The following is a 22,028-nucleotide window of genomic DNA, read 5'->3' on the forward strand; positions in this document are numbered from 1 at the left end:
CTAGATCCTTCGACCTCGGCTGGAGCCGCAAGACGCATCGCGTATCCAACGGGGGTCAGTAAGACAGGAGCCGCAAGACACATCGCGTATCCAACGGGGGTCAGTAAGACAGGAGCCGCAAGACGCATCGCGTATCCAAGGGGGGTCAGTAAGACAGGAGCCGCAAGACGCATCGCGTATCCAAGGGGGGTCAGTAAGACAGGAGCTGCAAGACGCATCGCGTATCCAAGGGGGGTCAGTAAGACAGGAGCCGCAAGACGCATCGCGTATCCAAGGGGGGGTCAGTAAGACAGGAGCCGCAAGACGCATCGCGTATCCAAGGGGGGGTCAGTAAGACAGGAGCCGCAAGACGCATCGCGTATCCAACGGGGGTCAGTAAGACAGGAGCCGCAAGACATCCGGCCACATTGCGGGTCCCACTGCTGCTTCGATGGCAAACAGGTTTTTCCAGAAGCAACGCGCAACAGCCCAGCATTTCATCAGCTCCCTTCCTGGCTGCCACGCTTCGCTGCATGTGTCGCTGGCAGCCGGTGCACTCTCATCTTCCTTCCAGTCATGGCATGCCCTGCAGGAGGCGTCCCCAGTCCAGTTCCCGCGTCCTCAATACACCGCAAGACCGCCCAGCCAACTGCCGCCACCACAATACAGTTGAGCATTGGGCATTGCCATGCCTGAGCAACCTCATAACCTATATGGTCCCACGACCTTCATCAGCTAACGGGTAAGGGCCAGAGATGCACTAACGCGGCAAGAGACAGACGTCGAAAGAACCACAACCAGAAGGTCTTAAGAAGCAGTTTTACTGAGACTCATCCACAGCATCGGACAAATAAAAGCTTTGAAATGCAGACTGACATGTATTTATGTTTCAGATGGAAGATCCCTCCTAAGGGAGTCAGAATTACTGAGGTGAGGGGGACAGGAATGTGACAGTCTGGGGGTGGAGTCCACAGTCTGGTCAAGGTCCAGGGCCCAGAGTCCAGGGGGTGGGGGGGAGAGTGAAGCTCAGAGGTTCAGCAGCAGGGAGTGATGGTCCATCAGTAATCAAAGGCCCTGTTGAAGCTTCTCTTCTCACCTCTTCCTCTTCCACTGTCGTCGTTACCCCTGGAGCGGTCACCATAGCCCCCACAGCCACCCCGGCCCCGGCCTCTGCGGCCGCCCCCTCCTCGGCCACTGCCACCGCGGCCGCCCCCTCCTCGGCCACTGCCACCGCGGCCGCCCCCCCCTCGGCCACTGCCACCGCGAGAGAAGTGTCTGCCACCTCCTGCAGAATTCCGGTCGGCTCCACCGATCCTCCGGCTCTCTTCCAGCTCCGGGAGCTCTGTGGCGACAGACAACTGCCACCGACGGCTATTCTGCCACACTTCCTGCAGATGGGTAAGGAATATGGGTATGGGTACCTGGAATGGAGGTCATCCATTTACAGCAAACAAACCGTGTTTAGCCATCAGCTACTGATATCATATTACCCAGAGAGAGAGAGACCCCTGGGGAAGAGAAGGCTACTAGGAGCGTCTACTGGTAAGAGGACCGCCCCCCACCCCCGGGCCTTCTAGGCTTCAGGGGGCCCCCGCCCCAAGGGCTGGCTGACAGAGCAGAAGCAGTCCAGGACCTGTGACCAGGTAACAGATATGGATGCGCAGGGCAGCGAAATTTAACTCCAAAACATGAGGCAGAGAAACGCACCTCGATGCTCTTGACTCGGTCAACCGGGACATCAAAGCAGACTCCCTAACAGAAAAAGGAAGGCAGAAGTTAGGATGGAGAAACATGCTTCTCACACTGCCCAACAAGACACTGAGACTTAGGGCAGGAAATAAACAGCAGTCACTCCACCTATAACCCTTCAAATGCAAGTAACCCAGAGCGGGCCCTGCCCAAGCCCAAATTGGCCCCACCCCCTGACCCACCATTTTGCCTTTGAGGAAGGTCATCCTCTGGATGTGGCTGTCGATCTCCTCTCCCAGTTGCTCCTTCAGGGTCTTCCAGGCATAGCTGATGCTGTGCATCTCCTGGGAGCACTTCAGCAGGATGGTGGTATAGCCCTGGGGAAGAAAGTGGGGGGGCACTCAGCGGAGGGCAGAGAAGGCAAGCTACAAGATTACTCTGCGTTTCTGCAGAAGTGTCCATGCAGCTGGCTCATACCGCATCGGAGTTCAGCAACGAGCGCTGCTCCAATGCGGTCGCCCCGGAGATGTGGGCCAGTGCGGCTGCCAGTGCCGGCACTGCCCCCCGCTCTGCAATCAGCTGCTCTGCCGCTGAGCGGAAGTACTCGATGGCCATGGAGGGCACGGCATCCAGGTACCTGCAGGGGGCACCATCACACATGAGAAGAACATGAGCCGTATTCAGCCTTGTTAGCGTGGCAAGGCACCAATGAAAGGACTGCGGTAGTGATCCCACCTTACTGCGTCCTTACTGGACGACTTGATGATGTCGTTGGCAGTGGGCACCCCAACGCGCTTGAACGTGATGCCCTGCGGGGAGGAGAGGGGGCAGAGGAAGGCCCAGATCAGAATGGAGCCACAGGAGCAGAACCCTGAATAGACCCCTAGGGGGCGTAAAGAGGAGGTCGTCGACATGCTCACTGCTTTGTGCTCCACGAAGCGTAGCTGCTCTTCCTCCTTGCGCTGGTATAGGCAGATGCAGACACCTGTCCGGCCTGCCCGGCCAGTCCGCCCCGAGCGGTGGATGTAGGACTCCACGTCCTTAAAGGGGGTCAACAGCTTTGGCTTAGTCTACAGAGAAGCCCCCAGAAGCAAACGCAGCCCAGAGGTCTTAGAGTGCCTTGCTTACCTTGGGGGGTGAGCACTGGATTACCAGGTCCACTTCGGGAATGTCGAGGCCCCGGGCTGCCACGTTAGTGGCCACCAGCACCTCAAAGGAGCCATTCCTGAAGCCTTTGAGCGTGATCTCTCTCTGCTTCTGGGGAATGTCTCCATGCAGGGACTGGGCACTCTGGAGATGGGGGGCATTTAGGGGGACACCTGGGTACAACTGGCTTATATCCCCGGTTCAACTAAGGAAGTCGGGGGGCAGGTTACCTGCTTCATGGATGTGTTCAGAGAGAGCTCTGTGGCCTCCTTCTTGGTCTCACAGAAGATGATGGTTCGGCCATGGCTGCCGCTGTAGACCTGGATGACGTCGCCGATCACCGCTGCCCGCTGAGACCAATGGCACGCTATTGCCAGGTGCTGATGGGGAGGGAGGGGGCAGGGCACCAATAATGAGCACTGCTTTATAAGGGTCACAGAATGCAAAAGAAAATGCTCGACGACAGAGGCACTAAAGGAGCTAACACGTTGATACGAGCAAAACTGGTTTGGTGTGAAATGCTCAGGGGACGGCGTGTGGATCAGAGGGCATCAGTCAAGTACGAGCTGCCTTGGGGCACTGTGTCTCATGCCTGCGAGAAGACACCAGCAAGCCATCAGCAGCTTGGGCAAGACACCGCCCACCCCCCCCGCAATGAGTTATATCTCTGCATCGTTATCAGCTGCCGCAGCCGGTTTGGCGGCACGTGCCTTGTGCGTTACAGCGGAGCACGACGGCATCCAAACTTCCATGGAAAGCTGCTGCGTTCCTCTGCCATGCGTCACGGCCTCCCTGGAAGCGACCCACCCCAACCCTGCCCCTCTCCCTCGATGGGGGGGAAGTTAAGATGATTTCAAGGGTCTATGGCTGACAGAGGCCCTTAAAATTTGGAACAGAGTTTGATTTGTCTGTGATGGGGGCTTGATATGACATGTTTTCATGGTGCTCCCCCCCCACCCACCTCCACAGTGGTGGCAGTCTTTGCAGTCCTCTTGCCGATCAGGTCCACATGCTCATACTCGGGACGCATGTACTTCTTGGCCACGTCGTAGACCCAGTGGGGGCAGGTGGCTGAAAACAGCAGCGTCTGCGGATTGGCCTGCGAGCCTGGGAGTGCAGGGGGAGACGGGGATGATGTAGTTAACGCTCACCACCAAAATTTCATACAACACCCAGGTTCAGCACATCAGCTCTGGAACGAGGTCGCACCTTTTTTGTAGGAGGCCGCCAGGATTTCCTCCACCTGCTCAGCAAAACCCATGTCCAGCATCTGATCCACCTCATCCAGAACCACGTGCTTCAGCTGGGTCAGGTCTAGCTTGCTGTTCTGGTATAGGTCTTTGATGCGGCCCGGAGTGCCCACCAGGATGTCAATGCCGTTGCGAATGCTCTCCACTGCCGGGGGGGCATGGTGAGGTCAAACCCAGAACATCTACCATATGCTACCATAAGTGAGGATAATGGAGGTCATGTGTATTCCACTCAACCAGTACAGGGTCAGAGTGAGCCTGAGCTCCATCCCAGGAAGGCAATGGCCACACAGTTTGGGCATCAACTATGCTGAGCACAAATGGTAACCCCCCCCAGGAATCAACAGTAACCCGACTCCTGGTCCCAGTGAGCATGTGGCAAACAGTCCACCCCCAAACACAGCTAAGGTGGGAATCAGATTCCTGGTCCCGGTGAACATGTCCCAGGGAGCATGGCGCACTCACTCTGAGGGTTATAGGAGCTGCCACCATAGAAACAGGAGACGGCAAGCTTCTTGGTCACATCCTTGAAATCCTTGGCGACCTGGATGGCGAGCTCTCTGGTGGGAGTGAGAACTAGGACCTGGCAGAGGGGGGGGGGGGGGGTGGGATGGACAAGGAAGTGAATGCCATGCCTCCGCCCAAGGCTGCGCTGACTTTGTGGGATGCTGGTGTACCTTGGGAGCTCTGCCGCGCTTTCGCTCCTCGGTGGCCGATGTCAGCCTCTCGATGAGTGGGATGGCGAAGGAGAAGGTCTTGCCAGTGCCAGTGCGTGCCTGGGCCACCACGTCCTTCCCGTCATACACGGAGTCGAAGGTCTTCACTTGAATGTCAAACAGGTAGGTCACACCACGGGCTGCAAGCAGAAGTCAAACCTATGGTGAAGCAGACAGCATGGTGGGCCCTTGTCTAGAAGCTAGTATGGCCAGTCGGACAGGAAAGCTACCTTGGAGCAGTCTAATGGTGTCTTTGGAAATCCTGAAGTTAGAGAAGGCCCCCTCTCTTTGTTCTGGACTTTCCTCCTTTAAGAAAATGACAATTAGGCCTTCTGCTTTGGGATTTTATCCTACCACACACACACAAAAAAAAAAAAAAACGGGCTCATATTACCATAGCCCCACCCGAATAAAATCTTCAAATCATTCCATCACAACCAACTTGGCACAATGGGCACCAGAGACATAAAAGAACCTTCTAGAGGCAGTTCAGTAGATATAGAACCACAAATGAAACCTCTGCAGAAAAGGATGTCCCCTTCAGACATGACTTGGTGTCTTGCTGCACTTTATATGCAAGTTATTGTCCTACTGAAGAACCTTAGCTCAAATTTACAATCCATGTAGCACTTGTGTTTACTGCAGGCTGGAAGGACGTTACAGTTAGATATTCATTGGGTAAAACCGTTCACTATGAATATGACTACCTCTAGAATCTGGTGTCAGATGTGGAACTGCGGCTCTGGGACTAACCGTCTCGGTATCACTGGTGCTCTGGTCACTCACGTGGATGGGAGAGGAGTCAGTCGGCGAACCTCCTGTTTCCTGGCTGCTAACTGGCGCGCCACCATTGGTCAGCGCATCCCGCTTCTTCTGAAAGACGGCAAAGGAGAACGATGTCAGGCCCAATGCTTGCCGAAACACCAGATTTCATCATGCTGCCATGGAACTGCACAGTGTACCCACCCCATGTAAAAAACAGAACATCAGTCAATGGAAGGAGAGCCAGCACAGCATAGCAGAGAGTAACAACTGGGTCACATAAGGTGAATGGGGAGTTTTGTTTGAAGAATGTGACAGGAGCTAGTCCACCAGGTTCAAGGACGCAAAGGAAAATTCCAGAGACAACAACACTCAGGTTCACCGATATGGACCAAAAATTATAGCTATACCTTTAGGCAGAACAATGATACACAATATATATCTTGTTTTTTTCCATGAAGTCGGCGAAGTGTTTTAAGTTAAAGCCAAATGTGAGACGTCAAACATTATTAAAATGCAGAGTGGTCAAAGTTACATGCAAATACAGTTTGCAAATACTCAGCCAAATAAAGCCAAAAACTGCATGGGTCAAATAAAATGCTATGATATTTTTACCCTTTGAGTAATCTAACATTTTTTTTTAATGAAATGAACCAAGTAACAATGTTCCCTCACCTGTTCCCTCCATCAGCATCCCCATAAGACAGAATGTTTTAATTTTACCTATAAATTCTGGAAATCTATGCAACAGAATTCGAAGCTCTCACGTTCTTTACAGGCAGAAAGGAATACTATAGGTCTCTATTAATCTTCACTTATACTATTTTAACTTACAATAACAGTATGGCTATATAAAGAGCACTGTCTCAACATTCTGTCTAAAATGGACATCAGGCACCCCTAAGTAGCGCTGACCTGTGGGGTCACCGTGGTCTCGACAGGTAGCTTCCCATTGGCGCCGTTCATGTCTGCCACCACGGCTGGCTCAGCCCCCTCTTTCCTCCTCTTCTTCTTCGGGACCAGCGGGTCTTGTTCAGCCGCTTCATCCGTTGGAAGACACTTCTTTTTCTTCATCTTTCCATTCTTAACCTTCATTTTCACAGAAAAAAAACTCAACTCCATGTCCTACAACTATGACAGCAGAAAATGCAGTGGGGGGGGGGGTGATATGAAGTTTTACTGTCGCTGTTCATTTTTAAAGTAACAATTCCCTAAATTTCGATGTTATGGAAGTCCACAGAGCACATGCATACAGGGCTTGAAACTCATTTCTCACAAAGGGGGAGAATAACCCTTGTGTGAAGCACGTTGGGGGGACATTAAAGATTTTAGGTGGAGATGGCAATTAAACTGTATAGATTCAATAGAATTACTGATGGCATTTTCAGTTGAATAATGACCATTGAAAGAGTAATTAAACCAAATACATTTCAGCAACACCATTTGCTCCATTCTAATTGCCCTAAAGACCATGACAAAACTTTGAATTCCATAATTTTCATTAGACTTCATTTAACTTTAAGGTTTCAAATGCCAGCACAAAGAGAATTTAGAAAAATGCCTACTAATGCAAACTAATGCAGATATATTCATTTCTTTGATCACTGGAATCCAGTTTAACAAATGTAAAGCTTAAGCACTGTTAAGAAACAGGTCTCAATGTACTAGAAGAGACATCACTCGATGCGATACTACTGCACTCCAAAAGGCCCTGCTAAAACACAGTAGGCAAGCGAGACGCCGCCATCTAACGGACAAGTCCGGTAAGGTCGAGCCGAACCATTGTCCTGCGAGGTCCGTCCCGAAGTCCACCAGTAAATCCCGGAGCCGTATCGGAATTACAAAGGGGTCTATATTAAGCCCCGAACCGGACAGCTGCTAGGATGCAGCCCACATACACCCCTTATCACAGTCTGTGCCCTTTAAACAAATGGTGCTGCAAAACACGTGCCACTAAAATGACCCCTTTTGCCTTCATTAACCGCCGCCGCTTGGCATGCTCGTCAAGTTTGATTGCATAAATGTAAAGTGAAAGAGACAGAACAGGAGGACACCTCAAATTTAAATTTAAATTACAATTTTCGACTCTAACAGAATGGTAAACTACACATCCAGCACGTGTAAGAACGTATTTGGGTCAATGCGATATCGCCATGATGAATTCTAATAGACATTTTGATCAAAATGCAATTTTTTATCACATACATGGTATTTAGAACACAAATTGCTTTTTTCCTCAACACAATATTTTGCCACGGACACGTATATCTGTGTACGAACAGGCTGACGATCCCAAGTCCCAGAACTGCGCAGCAGTCAGCTGTTTAGTGCCAAAACACAGACAGACGACAAGCGATAGGGGAAATACCTGAGCCAACCAGACCGCCGAAAATGGGGCTATTTGATCAGGATATATAAGACATCTGTACGGCCCGATGGCTAACCCTCAAAATAAGCCAACTAAGAAGTACTTTACAAAACATTTACAAAACTTTCTAGGTGGCCACATGGTGCGTGAACACGTGTACAGGGAAGTCCATCCGACTCCCGCTGGCTGTTTATTACGAGAGGCTGTAAAACAGCGCGACTCCCGGAGCGAAACACACGCCTTCCTACCTTCGGGGGTTTAATGTTCTCCATGACAGTCTCCGGTTCATCCTCCGTTTCCAGTATGATCTTAACTGGCATCGTGGTTCAAAGCAGCGTTCCGTCAGATGGTCCACGGACGCAAAAAGGACCGGAAACAGGCGCAGCATCGAATCATAATGGATTCTACGGAAAGCCAAGGGAGGCAAAAAGGGCCCATAGGCGTCAACAATTCACGCGAACTTTAAAAAGCCGTGACGATCATGTTTATTTCCAGTGTTTAGGCTAATCTCGTATTTAACTGTTCAGCTTTATTCGCCTCCTGTTAGCAAAGAGAAGGAAAAATATACAAATTCGCATATAATGTTCGCACGACTCTCCCTTGGATATCTCCAGTTAACTGTTTTGTTTAATCAGTGCTTTATGATATGCTACGACGCTACACATAGGGGTACACTTCAGCTTTATAGAAATACATATCTGCACAATGACACTAAAGGCATAAACTAAGTACATATACTTCGTTACTGTACTTAGGGTTGCCACATGTCCCGCTTTCCCACGATTGTTTTCTTTTTTGAGCAACTGTCTCGGAAAATTAATATTCTTTTCCGTTTTTTTGTGAAAATATACATCTAATTTAGAATTTCGTAGTTTAAGATTGGTTTATTGACAATACAACAATATACACAGTATACAGTGTATTGAAATGTCGTTCCACACAGGTCCCCCATGGTGCATTATAAAGATAAAAAATATACCAAAAAAATATAAAACAGAAATTTCACATAAATAAATCTAACTAATTTTTTAAGAATAGAAACTAGTTTTAACTAACTATCTATGTACAGTAAACAGGACAGAGACAGTACAAAGTGGTCATGTGCAATGCTTAGTTAAGCGTGCAGGTAGTATTTAAAATACCAGGTTCAATACAAGACGTAGAAAAACATGCCAATTATTTAAAATATAACCTCACTTTATTTCCTTCCGCCGCAGTTCTTTTTTCTTCCTGATCACGTTTATATGTCCAATCCTGTGTCCGTAAATGGTTTGAAACGGGTTAAACTCAGCGACAATTGGCCATGTCTATACTTTTATTCGATTGGTAGCAGAAATATGAAGCTTAATTGTTACCTAGCAACTGCGCGGATTGTCGGTCAGCCGCGTATGCACATCTGAGTCAAAGAAAAAGCGATTTACGTCGTGCAACTCAGAGGGGCGAAAAGAGAAAACTTTTCTGAATAGATGAGGCACAACCAAAGAGACTTGGGGGATATTGTACAAAGCAGAATTTCCCAGTTAGCTGGATAACTTAAGCCAAACGTGAAAACTCTCTGCGTCAGGACAAATATAGGTAAGAGGCAATAGGGAGTCCTACAAATATGATATTTTGTAAGTAGTGGTATTGTGTTTCTATTTATGATGGATAATAATAATAATAATAATAATAATAACAATAATAATAATAATAATTAATAATAATACTGAGGCATGTTACGGGAATGTACACGAACATTACAGAATTAAAGAAATGCTAGTGTATGTAGGGCTGTGCCATTCTGGGTAAAATATAAATCATGGGAATTTCTCTCACGATTCTAGAGCAATATTCTTTTATTACTTTATTATTATTATTATTATTTATTATTATGTATTTGGCCTACATATTGTCTTTATGAAGATGGAACAAAGAAAACGTGAAATTTCACGATAAATTAGTTAACCTACTGAAGTTGCCATCCAATTTTCAAACTTTATTAAGTTAGCAGCACCAGGAGCTACTGTTGAAAAAAATGATGATGTTTGCATTGGATGATCAGCCTTTGTCTGTAATGGAGGACGAGGGTTTGAATCGGCTCATTCATCATTCGTTATATAATATGGCACTTTGATCGATCTTTTATTTCCCTCTGAATAAAAAAGTAAAATCCATTCATTTGTGTCAGTTAACTCAAGAAGTTTCACCGCTTTTTCAGAATACAAAGAAAATATATGCTTATCCTCTTGCAACTGTTTATGCTCTACTGCAACTTAATGCTTCAAACCTGTTTTGAGTTCATTTAAAAGTATAGGTTGCTTTTTATAAGATTATTAAGAAAATTACATAATGACATAGGGACTCTGGGGGCTCTAGGCAAAAAGCTCCATGGCCCCCCCAATGCACACCATCCAACATGGTAAAATGTATCATTTATGACCATTATTATTATAGCATAAAGTCTAAATGAATATTATCAACAAAGAGAACTTAATAAACACAACTCTTTTATATTCACTTCATTGTGAAAATAGAATACACAAATAAAGCAGATTTGTCGATGCGATGTACTACGTAAACGGATCAACTCGGGGCCCCCAGGCAATTACCAGACTTTCCTGTCATGTCCCTAAGCCTCTAAACATACACATGTATTTCCGTTCTAGTACCAATATCATGCCCACTTTCTATTTATATATGCTAAACTGGCTGGTATGTTAGTTCTCTAATATTAGATGAGGGGCTTGTCAGCATGGAAGCGGCATGCGTCCCATGTCCAGAGGTAGTGTAAAAACAGAACGGAACAGCATCTGCTTAGCAGTGGGGAGCCGGGTCACATGACGCGCGGACGCCACCTCAGCTGACCGCCGCTGTCCCGGTAGAAGCGCACGTAGCCGCGGGGGCGTGCCGCCAGAACTTACTATAACGGGAACAGCGTGGCTGTCACGGGCAGGGGGTGTGACACGGTCCATAGTGATGTTGGTGTCATTTATACTGAAAACATTTTCACGTGATGCGTCAAGCTCCCATATGTCATCTCACTATCTTTCTGTGGTGTATCATGCAATATTCAATTACTACTAATCTTAGTGGCAAGGGCGTAAACTATACTATAACCATAATATACTATATAATTAACATTCGAATAATTATGAAATCGTGTTCATTAATTGATCAATGTATTTTATGGAAGTAAACATTTACTAAATATTAAAACTTAATAGTAATACATTTGAAAAGAGTTGCTGCGTATTAAGGATTAGCCTACACCTCTCACATCTACCAAAATCGAACAACATATATATTTTTTTTAATAATTACGTGCAAACCATCAACATCTGTAACTGCAAAAAGACCGAAGTAACTGAAATCCAAAAACTCTAACAATAAGCCTTAAATATTTTAATATGCACAATGTCAGTACCGGTCTACACAGCAAAATCACCAGTGTTATATCAACTCGCACAGTGTTAAATTCAACACTATTCCAGAGTTTATATAATTCTCACTGGTTTTGAGTTAAATCAACACTTTGCAAAGTGTTAACATTTTAACTACATTGTAGTGTTAAGATATAACACCCAGCAGTGTCAATTTCCACACTGTACAATGTTAACCATTTTCACTGGGAGTGTTATTTTATAACATTTATGGTGTTGTTTAGGAAACTTTTAAGTGTTCTCTTTAACACTGATTACAGTTAACTTTTTCACTATGGGTGTTATAAATAACACTATGGATGTTATGAACTAACATTTTCAAAAATTCATTTTCACACTGGATTGTGTATTATATTTCATTTTTGAGTGTTACTCTAACATTTACAGTTTAACATTTTTTTTTTTTATGACACAGCAGTGCTCTAATCTGGAATGTAGGGTCTTATACTACAACACATTGATCTGTAATTATGACTAATGTGTTATATTGAGTGCATGTTTTAGATCATCCTACCCGATGAAGGAAAGAAACAAAGATATACATCTTGCCATTTTAATATAGGTTATTTTCCAAGCACCATGGAACATTTGTACATTTACAAAGAAAATAATGGCACAATGTACAGTCCATCGCCACCACCATAAGCATTTTGTAGGTCAAAAGGCTTGTATATCTCAATAGAGTCAGGTTTAACAATATTTTTTTCATCAGTTTCAAACACTCTATAAGCATGGTAATGTTCACTGAAGTTTTCAACCACAAGTTTGTTAACTATGAAGAAGGTGACACTATTAACCAAAACTATTGTTTTTATCCGAGAAAATAAAGGCATCTCATGTTTAGACCCACAGCAAATGACCAATCCTGCTCTGTATTCAGTCCCATTAATATTGACCCAATTAGCAGTGAAGGTGTCTTCTGGAACAAAAGATGAACATTGGGTTATCATTGTACTATTTTCTTCATTGTCAACATTAAATAATTTCAAGGGTCCATATTCAACATGGTTTAAAAGACATGTCTCCCACTTGTATGCGATTGACGTTTGGTGTTTTTTGGCAAGTGACACAGTGATGTTCTTAAAGTTTTTAAGGGTGTCTTTAAATACTCTATGTTTAGCCTCACCTCTCATACTCCATACATGTAGTAATGGCCCAATTTTTCTGATGCAGGCTGGGTAGTGCAACATAAAGTGATGTTTAGGAATCATGTTCCTACCTGGATACAACTGTTTGAACAAGTCATGGTGTTCCATTATTAAATGCTTTAGATGCACAGTCATGCCAAATGTAACAGACGGAGAGAATATGATGTTAATGATTTGCAGTAAAAGCAAAAGTAAGGTCCAGTTCTGATTTCCTTCTGGCACAATGTCACCAAAAATTAAAGGAATGTTTCTTATAAGACAGAGAGTCTGAATGGAGTTGAGGCCTATACTATTGCCACTACTGTCCAAGTTCACCCTTGTTGGGCGATTTTTGCGCTCTATGTAGCCATAGTCAAAAGCATAAATCCGTGACAAAAGAGCAGGTTTTGGCAAAAAAAATTCTGACAGATATTCCAACAGCAAATTTAACTCATACTGTGCCACCCCTTCGAGAATGTCATGCATGATGTCCAACGAAAAATTTTGGCTAACATGAAAGAATTGTAGACTGTTCAGTGTTGAATTCTTTTTTAAACCATAAACATGCAGCTTTTGAGGATCAGATTGCAACTCACTGCAGTGCATTTCAAAAAGCTCTTTCCCTCGTAAGATTATCTTTGGATCATCCTCAGTATACACACTCTGAGAATCATCTTTTGCAATTAAACATAAGCGACAAAAGTAACGTCCACTGAAAGACTCTATAAAACCCAAAATTGCATGCATCCCCAAATTGTCCCCAGTTATCTGACATATTGTGCCATGGACCTTTTCAGATGAGAAAGGTAAATCAATGCCATGACATTCCAATAGTTTTATGTCATCAATCAGAGGCTGTAAAATAGGATCAAAGCCATATTTTTTCACATCTTCTGCATGAAACAATGCAACCAAATGGATGTTCATCAATGCAGTATTTAACTTTGGAGGCAGATTTCTGAGGACAAAGTAGATTGCACCAATTTTGTGAACACCACGTTTGGAACCTAGTGGATTTGCAGTCTCAAAGTCGTCGTAATAAAGTTGAATTTGCAAAGAGGTTTGATGTTTTGAAAACAATGGATGAGACTTGAAATAACTTCCATCACAGAAGTCTTCATATCTATCTGCTTTTGGTACACATGGTTTAGCAAGCAGCTCGCAAATATAAGAATTGCGACATATAAATTTGATTGTTTCCAAAATTGGAATGTACACAAAAGTATCTTTCACTGGTACCTGGTCATAAGTGCCTGTCTTTTTATTTAACCTTGTATCATAACGCATTCCTAAAGTCTTTTCTACTGGCTCCACAATTCCCCATTTTTCACTAAAATATGTCTTTCTTTTAGCTTCAGTATCAAAGCTCTCAACTGGGTTGTCAAAAGTCTCAAGACATTTTTCCAAAGTAGATCTAATAGGATTATCTACTGGCACAACGGACAGCACTTTATGCTTAAACTGACAGTGCAGTCCATCAGCAAATTCTTCCAAATCATAAACAAGTGATGACACAAAACTATTCGCCAAATCACTACCACTGAGTTTACCAACAATTGTAGTACAAATGGCTTTAGTTTTTTCTTCTATTCTTTGACCTGATCCATTGTTTTCAGAACACCCAGCCTGTATGACATTTGTTTCATCAACCTCTATATCTTTATCCTGTAAACTGTTAAAATCATCCTGAACTGACTCTGAGGTTTCTGCATCACCACTTTGACAACAATCTTCAGCATGAACACTATTTAAATGTTTTTTTAAACCAGCATATGTAGTGAACTGACGCCCACAACTTTCTTGAGAACAACCTAACTTAAATTTGGTGCTTGGATAAAAACTGTGGCCTAGTCGCAAATGACTGATCAAAGCCTGACTGTTGACATGCAGAGCTTGACAGATAAAACATTTATACATTGTTCTCATTCAAAATTTTTGCACGTAACTCACGAACACGTGGTGACTCATCTGTTGAGGTAGCATCAATGTTGAATATGGTAGTCTGCACAAAACTGTAGAGATGTACCAGTGATTCATCGTAAGATAAGTTGAGCACGTAGTGGGTTTTGAAAAGTTCGTCAAAAGCACTCAAGGAGCTGGTGGCTTGGCAGGGGATGAGTTGTTTGTCCACTGCGATGTAGAAGGTGTCGATCCTGCTCTGGGTTCGGCCAACAGCGAGAATATATGGTTGTTTACCATCTCCTTCTTTCAGGTGGTCATCAATGCTGCAGCATGACTAAAAACCAATGAAATAAAAATATATACTTTTCAGTAATGCTGGGTATAAACCACACATTTAGTTTGACATCATGGGCCTTAGTACATAGTTGTAAGTTAGTAGTAAGTCAAAAAGATTTCACATGGAGAGAAAAAACAAGTGCTAAAAGAGTGTCTTTAAGGATTTAAAAAACAAGGCAACGTTTACCTTGTGAAAGTGCACCATTTTATCTGTTGCATCACTTGGACTTATTTTGGCTCTCCTCTTTCGTCCAGCTGTGGGTGGCAAAAGATGAAGAAGCAGCAGCAGGGAAGCCATGTCACTGTCCCAGTCTGTTTAGGGTGGAATTTATAAGATGAATTACATTATGAAAAATTATAAATCAATATTAGTTACATCAAACAAGCATGCTCTTACCATTTTCATCATTCCCCGTGAGTTTCTCTGCAGCCTTTAGCAGACGGCAGAGGTCAGCTGACTGAGTCAGATGTTTTGCCTCTTTGATAACCTTTGGCTTGATTGATGTGTCCCACTTCTCAAGCAACTTGGAGGCTGTTTCAGCACCAAACAGCAGGATGAAGTCTTGATTGACCTGTTGATCATACACAAGCAAAGCCAGGGTTCAGCATTGATTTTGACCAATATAGAATATACCAGGAGACCGGAATGTCCAATGATCTCATATTTTACTGCTACCTTCTAAGTGAGAACAACATTTAAGTCACAAATATATAACTTACGAGTCCTTTGACATCCAAAAAGCGTGGAAATGTTTTGAAAACATCTGCAGTTCTTTGTGGGTCATGCAACAGGTCCTGGCGGTGTTGGAACGTCATTTTCATCTTCTGAAATACACTTGCTTCATCAGGAGAGTGAACCAGAAATGAAATGGCTTCCTTGCAGGCATCTCCGTCAAGTTGTTGAGGCAGTGTGGTTGGTGATCTCCGGCGCTTTGGCCCTTGTTCTTGAGGCACTGAGATTTCCTTGACTGGACGTTTGGTTGTAGACCTGGACATGGTCTTGAGGCGCCAGGCTAAATAACCAGTGCCCCTCACCCCATCGTAGAAATGCTCCTGTTATATTTAGGCAAAGAAAATAAACACCAAATTAGGGCTGAAATGATTAATCGAGTAATTCAATTAGTAAAAAGCTTCGATTTATTTTTTTTGCATCGAGGCTTCGTTTAATTTACTAGCCCGCAGTGCAGCGGAACTGTGCGCTGGACCGGCTGCCCGATTGGTTCCGCGCATGCGTGTAGTAGGTTAAGGTTGGGTTACAGGTCTGTGCATGCGCAGAATCGAGCAGCAACATGGCGGCTTTCGTAGCGCGCATGCGCGGAACCGATCAGGCAGCCGGACAATAAATTTTTTTTTTCAAAGCTCAAAACATTTGATTATTTAAGGCAGTGGTCCCCAACCTTTTTTGGGCCATGGACCGGTTTAATGCCAGAAAATATTTTCACGGACCGGTCTTTACTCATTTTTTACTCATTTTGATAGCTTTACGTATCACGTGACCGAGCAACGTATCACGTGACCGAGACAAGTGTGATGGATGTAACAGAGGGAATCCGGTCATTTTTTAAAAATAAAACATCATTCAGACTCAGATAATAAATAAAACAGAAAATATGTTCTTACAGCACATGCAGATGTTAGATGCAGATGCATTATCGATTGCTATTTCTCATCTTGAACAACATTGACTTAAAATACATCACAACTTAAAATGCAGTTTAATTACAATATATTAGTAGTCCCCATCAAATAGAAAATCTTACTTATGAACTTGAACCTTACAATTAGCTGAAACACTTACATAGCCCTTTGGAGAAAAGGGATCCTTCAATGCAGGAAAGAGAGTAATAATTCCAAGGGCGTACTTCTCCCTTTGCTGACGGGAGGGAATCCTGCTATAGAGAAGACAGCCGTCAATGTTGAATCAGTTTTACATTACACTATACGTTACAAGAATACAGAAATTGGCCCTTCATTACATTTCTTATACTATTATTCTTACCCATGTCTCTCAGTCATATCACTAGCCAATATGTTAACTAGCTGTCTCCGGGTGCGGTGTCTCAGTGATTTTTCTGCCTTGTATTCTTCCAGAATATCCTCTCCGCCAGGCTTCCTTTTCAGGGCATTTTCAACCTGCTCATATGAAAGGGGAAAAAAAGTTTTCAAGTTTTCGATTCTCTCTATTATGTAAAGAGAAAACACATACCAATACACCAATACATACCAATACATACCACACATACACATACCACATACCATGCCTTGCACATAAAAATTGCAGGGAAAAATGACAATTTTATATGGTGTCAACTCAAAACTACACAAAATATTTTCTACTCCCAACTCTACCTCTTTTGCAGCCTCAGACGCAGAACTGCCTTCTTTGCTGGATCTACTGCAGCCTGCAGGAATGTCCTGTTCCCTTAGGTCATTGTCATTTGATGAAAGTGATATAGTATCCGTGAGGGATGATACTGTATCCGAGGAAGATGGTGTTGAATGAGCTAAGGGAGAAAAATCTTTACAAAAGATCATTTTGTTAACTTTCATTACTGTTTTGGCCACATTCATGTTCAAACATTTTACACAAATATGACCCAACTCTGTCCATTGCATAAATAAAGGTCAATATCATTGGTATCAAGTAGCAAAAACTTGGATCTGCATTAACTGGGCTATACACTGACAATGTACATTTTTGTAACAAATGTATCTTCCTTACCTAGAATCCTTTCACATACTGTGAGACATAGGTCTGGATGGGCCTCCACTAACTCAAGAAAAATGTCTTCATCAACTGCTGTGTCAGTTTCATCAAAAATGTCCAATTGAGCATCATCAGGAAGTCCGAACTTGCTTTTGGCTGTAGAGAGATAGAATATAACCATAAAGTCACCTCAAACAGAGTAACTGAACAACAATCTTTTTTTTATTTATATATTTCAGGCAGGTATTTATTAAGAGCAGTATAATAATAATGCATAGTGGCTCAGTAACTCTGCACTTCCCCATCTTTAAAGAAAGTAGAATATATTAAATGACTCTGCAGCAACAATTACTGGAGCTGATACATGGACAACATATTATGCTCAACCTCTAAGGATATCTTACCTTCACTGATAAATTCTAAATAAGTGAAGCCTTCATGCAATTTGATATATTTCTTTACACTGAGGTACTTCACTTTTAGCAACATGTCCTGGTGAAGAAAATAGAAGGGGATGGTTAAGTGCTATATGTTCAAGAACAACATTTGAACTGCTGAACTTTGTGAACACAATGGTCTTTCTCCCCTTATTTGAGATCTTCATCCACAAAAAAACGACAATGGTGATTCCTCGTCACAAATATTTAATAAATATAGCATACAATGCGTTTAACCTAGTCTAATAGTGTACTGTTAACATGGTATCACGGTTACACGGTACTTCGTGGAAAATGATCCACCTTAAGTTGGCTATCATGTCAGCATGATAATCTATTTACAACCTTCTGTTGTACGCTTTGTAGATAAGTGCATTCTGACACATGAACATATCTGTCTATGTAGGCTGTATACTGTTAGCTTATTTTTCATTTGACATGCTAGTCTGTGTCAAGCTAAAGAATTTCACATTTCCCTTGCTACTTACGATTATTAACGTAAACGTTTAGCGTTTTGTGTGAATTCAGTGCTCCTTAAAGTATTCACATGCAATTCTTACCATTTTAACAGAATATGATCGTGACAAGAATGTCCCTTTAGGCTACGTGAATGGGCTAGCATTTTACCTCAAGAGCACCTTACAACTAGCTGCCAACAACTACCAGTAATTCAAACTCTAACGTCTATTTTTTTTTTCTACGAGAACACCCCTCCCTCTTTTCATGTAATAGGCAAACAATACAAGCTAGAATTTTTTCATATGGTATTCATGGTTAATCAGTTAAATATTTTCGCTGTAGGTTAAAATATTAACTATTGAAAGACGGTCAGTTTTACTATAGGCTAACGAATCCTGGCATTTACCAAACAGTACGCATTCCACATGGCAAAATGTTACACGCTTTCGGTAAATAACATTCTTATTAATAATTTAACATATTTCATAATTTGAAAAATTAATTAATTAATTAATTAATTAAATAGTCCTTTGTGTTTCTTACCTCAACTTAATAGATCTCGACACCAAACTTCTGGCGGGCTCTTCTTTCCCAAGAGCGCGAAAAAACCGGATGTAGAAATGAACTCCAAATGAGTGTTGGGAATTGACCCACTGAATTAACCCCAGCTACAGAGCTTTCTTATCACTGAAATTGTTAAAATAACTCACAAATCAACACTTGTTAATTCTAAATAGGTAACACCAGGAAAATTAACTCAAATCAACACTACCAATTTTGCTGTGTATATACCTACTTTCGATTATTAAAAAAATCTAGCCAGTTTTCATTCACATTCACAATCACGAAATGATTTTGCCCGTGATTTACATTGGAATGGAAAAGGAAAGGGAGGATGACTGGGATGAGTGTAACTTGACACGCCGGACACTGCCATGCTGTGACATCTATGGGATATCAACAAAGCATCACAGGACCCGTATTGGGGCCGGCCCCGGCCGTACATGGACCTGCACACTGCGACGTAGAAGCCGGGACTCCCTACAAAGCAGGGGGGTCGGAGTCACGTCCGACTCGTAGTGGCACCAGCGTGTGATTCACACTGCGCCCGTGAGCGCACGTACCGTTAGTTGGCCAGCGCTGCTCACAAGACCGGACTGTTACGCCCCCATGACACGTTATATTCTCTGTTATTTAAGACGCTACTTTCATCAGCAGGTACAGTTTGCTGGGACCTCTCACCAGTCGAGTCTCTACAAGATCAGCGTTTTTGCAAGTTCCTTCACAGTAACAGGTACACCTACAAGTGCTGCAGATGATACCGCGCTACTTATTGTAATGATACTTGATGGTATTTATGACTATTTACTCAAGGCAACTGGTCATAAGAATGTTATATTATTGCTTTAGTACAATCAGAAAATGTGTTTGATATGTGCACTGAGTCTATAGTGACTGTGGATAACAATCTTCTACATCATGTTATTTGCAGAAGATGGCTCACTCGTTTCAGTCCTTCACGCATGCCATGGCCCTACTGAAGAAACTGAATTCCCAGCGGGAGCTGGGTTGTTTCTGTGACTGTGTGATCCGACTACACCTCTATACGGGGAAACTTTATTTGGCTCATAGAAATATCCTAGCTGCTTCAAGTCCTGTCCTCGCATCCCTCCTGTCTGATCAGGGCACCCTGCTGGATTTACACTATCCAAGCCTCACACCTGAAACACTGACACTGCTGCTGGAATTCATCTACACAGGAAGCCTGCCCCCACCTGGTCTGGAGGACTCAGTCCACTCTGCTGCCACCTGTCTAGAAATGGAAGAATTACAGCAGGCTCTTACCTGTAGGCGAGCTGAGTCACCCAAGAATATGGAAACCGGTAAGAATCAGATTGAAATACCAGCATTTAATTGTACTATTTTGAATTTAGGTACCATCCATCCGCCCATCCAGTAATTACATATAATGCAACTTGTCTTTGTACTGCTGTCACAATAGAATAAAAGAGGATAAGCATACACAGCAGGTTTTTAGATTCTCTGAAACATACAGCTTCAGAGGGATTTCTTGTCCTTTAGGTGACATACAGGCTGCATTGGCTGATTCCCCATCAGCAGAGAGGAATGTGATGGATTTATGTACCTGTAAAGGGTCCAAGTGGCCTTTCACGTCAGCCCCACTGCGGGAGGGCGTTCCCGTCATACGTCATGTGGGCGTTGCGGAGAACAAAGAGGAGCGGCCTTTACGTCTCCAAGAGCAACGCTGCTGCACCAAGCCATACCTCATGTACGATAGTGCCAGAGGGTTTGGAGCAGACTGCATGCTGGAACTACATCCCGGTCGATCTTCAGTGCAGCGTGGTGAGCTGTCAGGTGCGTATGTGTGCAGTTCCAGTGCAAAAGTCAAGGAAAAATCGCAGCTCCTGCACTGGGCTGTGAAAGAGTGTGAAAAACCACCATTGCAGTGTACAGGGCAAACCGTCATCACCACCGTTCTGTGTTCGGAAATTGACTATGAGCATGGATTCCAAGCTGGTGGGTCTCCTGTTAGACATATTAAAAAAATTGAAGATTCTGCAGAGGTCAGTTCAGGGCAGGGCTGTATTCACCATGAAATGGGCGGCGATACAGATGGTTTGCAGTCTGATAAAATTTTCACAACTCATCAGAGTTTTGAGGACAGGAAATATAACCTCATTGGCTACAAGGAAGCTCTAGACTCTTGTCTGGAAACTTGCAGTGACAGGAACCAGATCTGTGTTGTACAATGTTCAAAGAAAAGCACCAGCAGTGATCCTGACGTGGCCAGCTCCTGCAGAGAAAACCAGGAAGGCTATCCAGAAATTCCACAGCTGAACTCATCTGGAGAGGGCACACTGGCCAGTAATTCCATGACATTAGGAATCGGTGAGAAAGGGAAGGAGAGGCTGCTTCAGCCACAGAAGCAGGAGCTGGCAGGTTATCGGGGCTGTGTGACCTACCACTGTCTGGAGAGAGGACAGGAGACCGATTCGGAAGATGAAGCGACTCGTGTGCATGGCGAAGCTTCCGCCACGAACAGCCCGGTGCCTGGCAGGCCGCCCACCATGGGAGCCGGCAGCTCTGATGAGGTTTTGGGGAACGCAGTGGGACCCGCCCAGCCGTACTGGTGTGGCATGTGTGAGCGTGCATTCAGCCAGCGTGGCTCTCTGAACCGGCACCTGCGCTCTCACCAGGGGGTACGGCCCTATCCCTGCCCCCGCTGCCCCATGACGTTCTCGCGGCAGTACCGTGTCCAGGAGCATCTGCGCGTGCACCAGAGGAGCTGCGAGCACCCCCACGGAGCGGATCCTTCCTGATCCGGTGATCCCAGTATCGGGGAATTCCCATGGCTCCGTGCTCACGGTGGCAAATCCTTTGCTGAGGCAGAAGCCTACCCCCACAGGGTCTACTGGCCTATGCGAGGCCTCAGTGCCAAGCTGCCATTTTTCTCTGTCTTCCAGGATACATTTTTATTTGTGAGAAATACAAAACAATATTCTATGATGCAGCTTGAGCACATTTCAGCTGGTCCAGCTGCCATGATGTTATCGCTGGGAGCGCAGCTGAAACAATCTCCATCTCCTGCTCCCATTTGAGCCACAGGGCCCCTAGCTCTCAGCGGTCAGCAGTTTTGTCTTATCAGGTGTCTCCTTTACTCTTAACAACACCAGTTTCTACACCTGATTAAGTATTTGGTATATGTTACT

At 44.2% G+C, this 22,028-nt stretch overlaps 3 protein-coding genes across 9 annotated transcripts; 1 reads left to right on the top strand and 2 right to left on the bottom strand.

Moving 5' to 3' along the window:
• Positions 1-784: 784 nt before the first annotated feature.
• On the bottom strand, positions 785-8,314 carry ddx21 (DEAD (Asp-Glu-Ala-Asp) box helicase 21). Of its 4 annotated transcripts, none has more exons than XM_023829078.2 (16): positions 8,159-8,314; positions 6,458-6,631; positions 5,567-5,650; positions 5,011-5,086; positions 4,742-4,920; positions 4,530-4,647; positions 4,024-4,209; positions 3,776-3,921; positions 3,045-3,194; positions 2,797-2,958; positions 2,589-2,708; positions 2,404-2,477; positions 2,146-2,305; positions 1,911-2,045; positions 1,687-1,731; positions 785-1,367 (listed from the first exon to the last, which is right to left on the bottom strand). In XM_023829078.2, the coding sequence occupies exons 1-16, from the start codon at positions 8,228-8,230 to the stop codon at positions 1,038-1,040; spliced, it is 2,211 nt and encodes a 736-aa protein (XP_023684846.1). In that variant the 5' UTR covers positions 8,231-8,314; the 3' UTR covers positions 785-1,037. The 4 variants fall into 4 exon arrangements, with proteins under 4 accessions (XP_023684846.1, XP_023684844.1, XP_023684845.1 ...); XM_023829076.2 differs by having other exon boundaries at positions 5,534-5,650; XM_023829077.2 differs by having other exon boundaries at positions 5,567-5,653.
• Positions 8,315-9,397: 1,083 nt separating this feature from the next.
• LOC111852829 (uncharacterized) lies at positions 9,398-21,969 on the top strand. 2 transcript variants are annotated; one of them, XM_023829124.2, is made up of 4 exons: positions 9,398-9,485; positions 19,513-19,591; positions 19,790-20,180; positions 20,380-21,969. In XM_023829124.2, exons 3-4 carry the CDS (start codon positions 19,793-19,795, stop codon positions 21,636-21,638), a joined length of 1,647 nt encoding a protein of 548 aa, XP_023684892.1. In that variant the 5' UTR covers positions 9,398-9,485; positions 19,513-19,591; positions 19,790-19,792; the 3' UTR covers positions 21,639-21,969. The 2 variants fall into 2 exon arrangements, with proteins under 2 accessions (XP_023684892.1, XP_023684891.1); XM_023829123.2 differs by lacking the exon at positions 9,398-9,485 and having other exon boundaries at positions 19,371-19,591.
• Positions 11,869-19,058, bottom strand: LOC140588149 (uncharacterized). Of its 3 annotated transcripts, none has more exons than XM_072709323.1 (10): positions 18,841-19,058; positions 17,806-17,893; positions 17,417-17,557; positions 17,044-17,213; positions 16,694-16,827; positions 16,493-16,586; positions 15,415-15,747; positions 15,092-15,266; positions 14,882-15,006; positions 11,869-14,692 (listed from the first exon to the last, which is right to left on the bottom strand). In XM_072709323.1, the coding sequence occupies exons 2-10, from the start codon at positions 17,888-17,890 to the stop codon at positions 14,366-14,368; spliced, it is 1,584 nt and encodes a 527-aa protein (XP_072565424.1). In that variant the 5' UTR covers positions 17,891-17,893; positions 18,841-19,058; the 3' UTR covers positions 11,869-14,365. The 3 variants fall into 3 exon arrangements, with proteins under 3 accessions (XP_072565424.1, XP_072565423.1, XP_072565422.1); XM_072709322.1 differs by lacking the exon at positions 18,841-19,058 and adding an exon at positions 18,399-18,830 and having other exon boundaries at positions 16,493-16,583; XM_072709321.1 differs by lacking the exon at positions 18,841-19,058 and adding an exon at positions 18,399-18,829.
• Positions 21,970-22,028: the final 59 nt, after the last annotated feature.

The sequence above is a fragment of the Paramormyrops kingsleyae genome, chromosome 3 (genome assembly GCF_048594095.1).
Source record: "Paramormyrops kingsleyae isolate MSU_618 chromosome 3, PKINGS_0.4, whole genome shotgun sequence".
Lineage (NCBI taxonomy): Eukaryota > Metazoa > Chordata > Actinopteri > Osteoglossiformes > Mormyridae > Paramormyrops > Paramormyrops kingsleyae.

Excerpts from the sequence above, each read along its gene's own strand:
- LOC140588149 (XM_072709321.1), bottom strand. Across the intron at positions 17,558-17,805 it reads TTTAGAATTTATCAGTGAAG|CCAAAAGCAAGTTCGGACTT; the intron begins GTAAGATATCCT and ends ATCTCTCTACAG. Across the intron at positions 16,828-17,043 it reads CGTCTGAGGCTGCAAAAGAG|GTTGAAAATGCCCTGAAAAG; the intron begins GTAGAGTTGGGA and ends TCATATGAGCAG.
- LOC111852829 (XM_023829124.2), top strand. The coding sequence starts at position 19,793 with ATGGCTCACTCGTTTCAGTCCTTCACGCATGCCATGGCCCTACTGAAG. Across the intron at positions 20,181-20,379 it reads ACCCAAGAATATGGAAACCG|GTGACATACAGGCTGCATTG; the intron begins GTAAGAATCAGA and ends CTTGTCCTTTAG.
- ddx21 (XM_023829075.2), bottom strand. The coding sequence starts at position 8,230 with ATGCCAGTTAAGATCATACTGGAAACGGAGGATGAACCGGAGACTGTC. Across the intron at positions 6,632-8,158 it reads AGAACATTAAACCCCCGAAG|GTTAAGAATGGAAAGATGAA; the intron begins GTAGGAAGGCGT and ends GTGAAAATGAAG. Across the intron at positions 2,478-2,588 it reads GCTTCGTGGAGCACAAAGCA|GGCATCACGTTCAAGCGCGT; the intron begins GTGAGCATGTCG and ends TCCTCCCCGCAG.